Source organism: Leptopilina heterotoma, unplaced genomic scaffold (genome assembly GCF_015476425.1).
Source record: "Leptopilina heterotoma isolate Lh14 unplaced genomic scaffold, ASM1547642v1 Lhet_47, whole genome shotgun sequence".
In the NCBI taxonomy this organism is placed as follows: Eukaryota; Metazoa; Arthropoda; class Insecta; order Hymenoptera; family Figitidae; genus Leptopilina; species Leptopilina heterotoma.
In genome coordinates, this window is record NW_025111098.1 from 3,181,795 (window position 1) to 3,190,984 (window position 9,190).

Sequence of the window (9,190 nt, forward strand, 5' to 3'; positions counted from 1 at the left end):
TAGAATGTATTCTAAACATTTAACATTTATTAATGCCTATGTAAAAAGAGTTAAAAAATTATTTGAAACAGCGTTATTATTCACAAAAGGGAAACGACGTCATTTGATTCAAAATGAATATAACATCATTTCCGCTAAATAACAATAATAAATAATAATAAATAAATAAACAATAATAAATAACAATGTTTTTTCTTGATTTTTTAATTTTTTTAAGAGAAAAGTGGATAAACCAGCATATATTTCAGAAATATACTTTCCATGCATTAAAATGTAATTATTAGAATTTATTATTTAAGCTTAATAGAACTATATCAAAATTCCAAGAAAATAATAAAATTTAAAGTATGCGCAAGAGAGTTGCGCAGAATGTCAAGTACATGAAAGGCATGATCGCATGAAAGCAGCGTTTGGCCATTTGCAAAAGCAGCATTCCATCACATTCCATTGTGATACTGTTCATTTCTTGTGTTCTCGTTAATATTTCAGTGTTATTTTTTGTGTATATACCATGGCGGTCGATGCAGTAAATTATCAATTTGCTATCGTATTATTTAATGATAATACTGTAGAAATAATTCGCACTGACTGGGCTGAACTTGACGCGAATGGAGATGTGACAAGAAGCTTCTTCCCCTCAACAAAAAATAAGAAATTTCTTCAGGATATATTGAAAAATAATCCCATCCCAGATATAAATTGGACAAACGAAGGTGAAATGTGGCCTGTCAAAAAAACATATCGCTACTTTGGTATGTATGGCTTTAAAAAATTATAATCTTAATTTAGATATATAAAGTTAGTAATTTTAAACGTCGGTGAAGTTCGCAACGTTTATGATCAACGATTGAAAAAAAAATTATTTTCCTACGAAAAAGAATAAAATTTTTTGTTCATAAATATTTATTTTGTAAATCATTATTCAAAAAACTAACCAAAATATTTTCTATACCTACAAAAATTAATAAAAATTTGCTTGAAAAAATATTTTTCTTATGAAATCGTTGATTATAAACGTTGTGAACTTCACCAACGTAATTTTAATATATAATAGAAACAATTTTCCAATTGTAAGAATGTTTCGTTTTATGAAGTTCATTTAAGAAAATCTATCTTCTTTTAATATACAACAAAGTAAGGTTTAATCTGGTTTTTATATTATAAAAAATGCATACACTGAGAAAAAAGAGAGCGTGTTGCAGCACATTTTCCAGTCATGTTGCGCGACTCAACCCTGTGTTCTCCTACCTCCTAGACACTTTTCTGGGGCGCACAGAGTTCCCCTGATTCGAGGCAAGCTGTATTTAAAGTGCATTATAAAATAATTGTTAGATTTTTCTCTCTTGGATATTTTTTAACTTATTATTCAATTCAACAATATTTTAGAAGTTCATTCAATACACGTATTTAAAAAGTAATTTTAAAAATATTTTCAGATTATTTTATTCAAAATTTAAATGTTTTCGTTTAGAAATTTTTGTACGTTAAAACTTTTTAAAAATCAAGGAAACTTTAATTTTATTAAATTAAATTAATAAATTGATTCAAAAAACCCTCATCAAAATTTTTTACAGTTCAATTTAGAAAAAGGAGAGAAATTAAAATTTTATTAACAAGTAGGTAAATGTAATTAGAAAAATAATTAATTTATTTAATTTTCCCTTTCATTTTTTTTAATAAAAATAAATGTAAATTAAAATTTTTTAACTGAACATACGCTTTTTCTTTAATTGTAACCCTAGTAATATTGTTAAAAAATAATTTTTAGAAACGTTAGAAGAGGCAGAAAAGAATGTGGAGTATTATATAAACCTAAGCGATGTCGAGACAGACGACGAGAGAAATCGTGAAAAAATGAAAAAATCAAGACATCAACGTGCGATTAAAAATCCATCTAACAGTGATACGGACACCGAATATGAAGCTTCAAAAGCTGTAAAGAAAGAAAAATTTGTGGCCTTAACTTCTTCAGAGGGAAACAAGAAATTTAAATTAACATTTCATCCCACTATACCGGTTGAAAAAATTGATTTGGATACATCTTCGGCATCTGCGAAGATAGAGGAAGCCTTAACAGCTCCAAGTAAAATACCATTTTAAATATTAACTATATAAATCATTTTAAAGGTCAGAAGTTTTTGAAATTAAAAGATATGTTTTTTACAATTATTTTAGGCCTTACAAAGGAACAAAAAATTTTGTTTATTTTTAATGAAACATTCTCAGAATGACTGTTTTGATTTTTTCCAATTATTTTTTCAAAAAAGTATAATTTTTCAAGTTTTCTTATATATATTTTGTAAGAAAATAACTTTTTTTTATATAAAATCTAACTTATTTTAATTTTTGTAAAGTGACTTGTAACTAAAGTGAAATTTTAAAAACTATGTTTGAATAATTTTTCAAACAAAATTCAATTTTTGAAATTTTTAATTGAAAATGTTTAAAATAATTAAAAATAAAAATTTAAAGAATTTTAATTGAAAATTTTGAAACTAATTGAATTCTATAAAATTTGATAAAAAAAATCATCAAATTTAAATTTGAAATCAGACATTTTTAACAAAATTTTGTACCAATATTTTAATTGTAAAAGATTTATCGTTAAATACAATTAAATTGTTAGAGTTTTAATTGAAAATATTTCATTTTTTATTTGACAGTCTCTAATCCTGAAGAGGTAAACTCAAACTCCTTAGATAAAGAGGAACCACAAGATTCAAATTTATTGCAAGATTCAGCTGGTGACAATGGTATGCCGTCTAATAATGGAGGAAATCAGTCAAATGCAAAACCGCATTCAAATGCAGTTCTTAATCTTGCTGACTGTAAGTATATAATAACTATTAAATTAAATATAGATCATAGGATAATTACTTTCCTAAATATGATTTAATTTTTTTAGATAAATGATTATGCATTTTTTATGAAACTAAAATTTCGTAAAATTATATTGAAAATAATTTAACAAAAAAAATTTGCGAAGTCATTTGCAAATAAATTATAAGTATTTTTATATTTCTTGTCATTTTTATAGTAATTGAGTCCAGGGTTGCCACAGGTCAGGGAATTCAGGGAAAAGTCAGGGATTTTTAGCAAATGTACTGGAAAAATTGAATTTTAAAAATTCATGAAAAAACTCTGAAATTTGATATTTTTTTTGTTTGTCTCGTAAACTATGAAATTACCACGAATTTTAATACAAAACCTTGAATTTTTTCTATTTCAGACAATAATTTTTTTTTAAATAACTTAATTTTACAAAAACTATCATAAAATTATGACTCATACGTGATTTAATGAATCATTTTTACAATTTTCATAAATACTAAATTGATAAAAAAAATTTAGTTAAAAATAATAAAAAAAAAATTGAATTTTTGAAAAGTTACGTCAGTTCAGTATCATCTTTATAAATAGTACAATTCTTCTTCGAAATTCAATTATTTTTAAAAACTTGAATAAAATTCTCGTTAAAATTTCACAGGAATTCAATAATTTATAAAATATTTAATAAATTTCTTTGAAATAATTCAATTATTTCCATAAATAATAAAATTCGTCACAGAAATTCAATTAATTAAAAAGAGTTTTATAAAATTCGTCGCATGAATTCAATTATTTTTATAAATAATGAAACTCATCGCAGGATTTTAATTAATTTTTGATACAATATTCTGATTAAATTCTTCGATAAATATAATTATTCTTAAAAATTTCATTAAAATTTGTCAAAATAATTGAATTATTTAAAAATTTGTTGATAAAATTCTTTATGAGAATTTTTTTGTTGAGAAAATTTACTACTTTTTGAAAATAATTGAATTCTTGCGAAGGATTTTATTAGGATTTTGATAAATAATAAAATTCTTTTTGAAAAATTTCATGGTAATTTAAATTATAACAAAATATAAAGAAGGCGATCACTCCGAGTCGAAGACTTGGAGTAATCACCTTCTTTATGTTTTGTAATAATATTCTTATAAATTGTTGAATTTTAAAAAGGTTTGAATTTGAATGTATTGAAGAATTTTAATTCCTACGGAAAAATAATAATGATTTAATTATATTTATTTAAAAAAGAAATTATTGATGTTTTTGAATAATTTTACAATTAATGAAATTCATAAATAAATGTTATAGAACATTTTTTTGAGTTTTTAATAGTTTTTAGAGTGAATCAGAATATTTTTTAGGGTCAGGGAAAAAGTGAGAATTTTGTCTGGAAATTAGGGAAAAGTCAGGGAAAAATAAAATTAAATATTTGTGGCAACCCTGAATTCTTAATAGGGTAACTGCTCCAGTCGTTGGCACCCTTAAAACCAAATTTTGACTTTAGGAATTATTTTAATAGATAAAAACTAATATTATATAATACTTATAGTAAAATATGTATTCAGAATTTAATGCAGAATACGATAAAATGATAAATTTTGAATAAAATTAAACTGAAACTTTTAAATTATCTAATAATGATATAATGACACCAATTTCCAGTCGTTGGCACCCATACATAATCTTTAAACTTCTTATGTTTCAAACAAGCAAATTAATTTTTTTTTATTTTTTGATTTAACAAGAATAATTTATTATAATTTTAAGTAATAAACAACTACAAGAAAATATACTTATGTATAATTCAATAATAAATGTATATATATATTTTTTTTTTCAAAGAGACTGGAGCAGTTACCCTATTTTTTGAAATTATAGAAGTCATATTTTTCCAAAAATTATTTATTAGTATTTTTTAAATTTAAATGTTATTCAAGACCGGTAATAATCATATATTGCTTAAGTATTTTTTTCATGATTGAACATTCGTTGTTGCGATTTGCTTAATATGTTAATCGTTCATTATTAAAAATATATTATTTGGTTAAATCAACTATATTATTTTCAGTAGATGCATATCAGAAAGTTATGTTGACAAAAGTCACAAAAATAGAAGTGTCTGTAGATTTACTTGGTCGAATGGCAAAATCAAATGGTAGCAATACTATTGTAAACGATGTGACTTATTCATTTATGCATAAGGGGGAAGAGTTAAAAATGTTTCCTCTAAAAAGTAAAGAGGATTTTGACAGAACTGACCCTAAACTTGTACTAGACTCCGAATTGTACAAAATAGTTGTAAGTATATTTTAATTTGTTATAAGTTTTTTTAGAACCAACCAACCAACAACGCTATAATAATTATTTTATTGGTGGTTTTTATATGTGAACGTCCACATGAAAAGGGCCCATTTTATCGGTTTTAGTTTTCGAGATAATCGCAATTAAGTAATTTTTGAGAAAAACTTTAATTTTTTTATTTTTTATTATCAATCTACATATTTTTACAAGTCAAATCATGCGGTCTTCATTAATTTATTGTTAATTAAAGTGTTTGATTTCATTGGTGCTTTACAAAGAAGAAAAGGGTCCATTTTGTCGATTTTTTTTAAATATTCCGTATTTTCCATAGAGAAGGGGGGAGGGGGGATATAAAACCTATTGATTTTTTATTTTTAAGGACTGAAAACAATTATTATTTGAATAACTTACCAGAAGAACCAGAGATATCACAATTATTTGGTATCACAATCTTTAATTCAGTTTTTCTCGAAATGAGGATTTTGGAATTACAAACTTTGAAATTATGTAATTTATTGAATTTTTTTACCAAACAAGTTCTATGACCACTCAAAATTTTCTAAATTTTGCAAGCAATTCACCCATACAGATAAGTCCAATAGTGCCAAAATTAAATAAGACTTTTTTCATGTGAATGTCCACATATTAACACAAACAATACTTAATATTGACTCACACTATAGTTATTAAATTTTGATATTTTTTACAGTACAGTGCGCTGAAGAATGTAGGAATATATAATACACCCAGTTTAACAGTGTCAGCAATGATGGAGAATGTAATGACTTTCAATCTGGGAAAGGAGTATTGTTTATCAGGAAAAAACAAGGAGAAACACAAATTCAGCCTTACAAATCTCTACAAGTTAATTTCCAGTATGTTAAAAATTCTCTATGTTATCTAAAATTGCCCTCTGCATTTTCAAAGGAGTCTGATCATTTTATTACATGGTTGCCACAAAAAATTAAACTTTGTTTTTCCCAGGTTTCATGACAGAATTTTGACTTTTTCCCTGACCCTAAAGAATATTCTGATTTACTTTAAAATAATAATTAGATACTGAGAAAAATGTTCGAATACATTTATATAATTTTTTTAGTTGTAAAATTATTCAAAAAGAACATTAACTTCATTTTTAAATTCAAAAATAATTAATTTCTTCAATAATTGAATGTTTTTTAAAATTTAATTTTTACGAAGAATTTTATTAACAACTTTTGAAAATAATTAAATCGTGAATTTCGAAGAGGGCTGTTTTTTGTGAGAAAATGATAAAAGAATTGTCCTCAAAAACAGTAAGTTAAAAATAATAAATTTTAATAAATTTTTTTTAGCTCAAAAGCAATTCAGCATTAGGTTAAAAAACAAGCAATCTTAGTTTAAAAGTAAAAAAAAGACACTTTAAAACATTTTTCTAATCTAAAAGTACCTCAGATGAATTTTTTCTTTTAAGAAAACGGCAATGAATATGTAATAATGCAAAAAATACAAATTAAGTAAAATTTGAAAAAAAAATCCGAGTTGAGACCTTTTCGAAATTCACTATTCAATTGAATTCATGCGAAAAATTTTATTAAATTTTGTTTAAATAACTGAAATTTTGTCAAGAATGTTATTAAAATTTTTGACAATAATTTAATTCTTGAGAAGAATTTCGCTATCTATTTATAAAGATAATTTAATTCTTGAAGAGAATATTTAAAAACTTTTGAAAATAATTTAATTTCTACAAAGTATTTTATTATTTACAAAAAAAAAATTATTGCCACGAATTTTAAAATTTATCAAAACTAATTGAATTTTGGAAAAGAATTTTATTAAAATTCCTTAAATAATTGATTTTATAGGAAGAATTTTGTTGTTTATCAAAATAATTGAATTCTTTTGCAGAGTTACTTAAAACTTATTAAAAATAATTTATTTTTTGCGACAAATTAAAAAGTTAGTTATGAAAATAATTAAATTATTGCGACAAATTTTATTATTTTATTGAATAATTAAATATTTCTTAAAATTGAATTCTTTCGTCGAGTTTTGATACAATTTTTAAGAATAATTGCAATTTTCGAGGAATTTATTTAAAATTGTATTAAAAATATTTGAAATTCTGCAATGAAAATTATTTATTTCTTAAATTTTCTTAATTCTTAGTCTTAATTCTTAATCTTAATTTTTGCTATTTATAAAGATAATTGAATTCTTAACGAGATATTCGTTAAAATTATTAAAAATAATTGAATTTTGTCAAGAATTTTATTACTTTTGAAAATAAATTAATTCTTGTTGTGAATTATAATAAACTTTTGAAATAATGAAAAAATGTATGAAATGTATGAAAAAAAAAAATGTATGAAAAATGTATTCCTGTCAGAAATAGAAAAAAAATTTTAAACGTTTTGTGTTAGAATTCGTGGTAGTTTTATAGTTTATGAGGCAAACAAAAAAGATACCAAAAATTCAGAATTTTCTTATGAATTCTAAAATTTTAATTTTTTCCAGTACTTTTAATAAAAATCTCTGACTTTTCACTGAATTCCCTGACCTGTGGCAACCCTGATTTAACGTTCAAATAGTATTATTAATTAAGTGTTTAATTTAAAAAAATGTGTTAACCACGTATATGCATAAAAATATAGGTTTATTCATTATTTTTGTTCACACAGAAGCTGCTCTGGACTTATTAAAGTGCAAGAATGAATCAAACAAGTCCATTGATGGTTTTCTTAGCAATTGGCTATCAAATTGCACTCTCAGGAGTCGCAGACAAGAGTAAGCCAATTAACTTTTTTAATAATTTTTTGCTTTCTTGTGGAAAGAAGCTTTGTGTTCTTCTAATTTATAAAATTTTTAAAATGGTTGATACAATTTTCCCCTATATAGGAATATGTTATATAAAAAAAAAATTCTGCCTAAAAAAATTCTAAATAATTAGAAAAATAATTAAAATAATAATATTAAAATAATTATTAATAATTTTTTCTTACTAAAATTTCTTACTATTTTTAGGGCTTCTGTACCAAATGTAATGGAATTATGAAAATGATTATTTTTACATAAAAAATTTCCTTAAAAAGGGGTATGAATATCTTTCTAATGCTCGTAAACAAGTTCCCAGGAAAAGGGGGCTATGAGTTACGTCCACTACAGGTGAGCGAAAATATTAAATTTCTATAAACAAATACTTACTATACATATAATTAGCAATATATTTTTAGCATTGTAAGTATTTAAGTATAAAGCATAATTTATATGGATTATAATTTATGAACTTGTTACTTTTTTCAATTCTGTTAAAAAAATGTTTCTTTTATAATTAATTAGATATTTATTATATACATTAAATTAATTATAATATTAACTTTAATAATCTTATATTTTGTCTTTCTTTAACTAATTAATTAATTTAATTTAAATGTTCCAAGTACACATGTAGTATGCAATACACTCCAACGCCGGTTTTCTATGTTTTGATTCGTTAAAGGTAATGTTAAAGTATTGTTCGCTTTAACGGACGACTCCCCACGGATAGTCCGCTAAACAGACTTTGGAGTGTATTATATATCAGTCTAAAAACAAAAATTTTCCAATTGAAATGTTATTTTATTTATCTATTGTAATTTTTTCATAATTTCTATAAGCAAATTACGGATATATGTAATTTATTTGTCATTGTTTGTTGCAGGTCTGTTCAAAAAGTGGACATCCAATCTAAGATGAATTCTTATTATTATTCTTTACCATTGTACACGAAATATAAATTTTTTTTGCAATAAAATATTTGCAAATAAAACTATTACATGTTTTCCGATCGTAAAAATTCACCTTAAATATATTACCTTTTTTAATTTGCCTGTAGTATTACTAAAATTTATAGTTACTGTTAGAATTAGTTTTTAATTAAAATTATAATATAATTTAAATTCGTTAGACTAATAGAAATCGTATCGTGCAATCTTACCACGATCTTACATGTAAGTTTACCACGTTCTTACGTGTAAGCTTACCTCGATCTTACGTGTAAGCTTACCTCGATCTTACGTGTAAGTTTACTACG

General features: G+C 23.7%; 1 protein-coding gene across 4 annotated transcripts; it reads left to right on the plus strand.

The window, feature by feature from the left end:
• The first annotated feature begins 219 nt into the window (after positions 1-219).
• On the plus strand, positions 220-8,929 carry LOC122507471. Of its 4 annotated transcripts, XM_043620199.1 has the most exons (9): positions 643-752; positions 1,203-1,293; positions 1,769-2,083; positions 2,664-2,828; positions 4,904-5,133; positions 5,846-6,011; positions 7,800-7,905; positions 8,143-8,283; positions 8,819-8,929. In XM_043620199.1, exons 3-8 carry the CDS (start codon positions 1,855-1,857, stop codon positions 8,171-8,173), a joined length of 927 nt encoding a protein of 308 aa, XP_043476134.1. In that variant the 5' UTR covers positions 643-752; positions 1,203-1,293; positions 1,769-1,854; the 3' UTR covers positions 8,174-8,283; positions 8,819-8,929. The 4 variants fall into 4 exon arrangements, with proteins under 4 accessions (XP_043476132.1, XP_043476131.1, XP_043476134.1 ...); XM_043620197.1 differs by lacking the exon at positions 1,203-1,293 and having other exon boundaries at positions 220-752; positions 4,907-5,133; XM_043620196.1 differs by lacking the exon at positions 1,203-1,293 and having other exon boundaries at positions 224-752.
• The last annotated feature ends 261 nt before the right edge of the window (positions 8,930-9,190 follow it).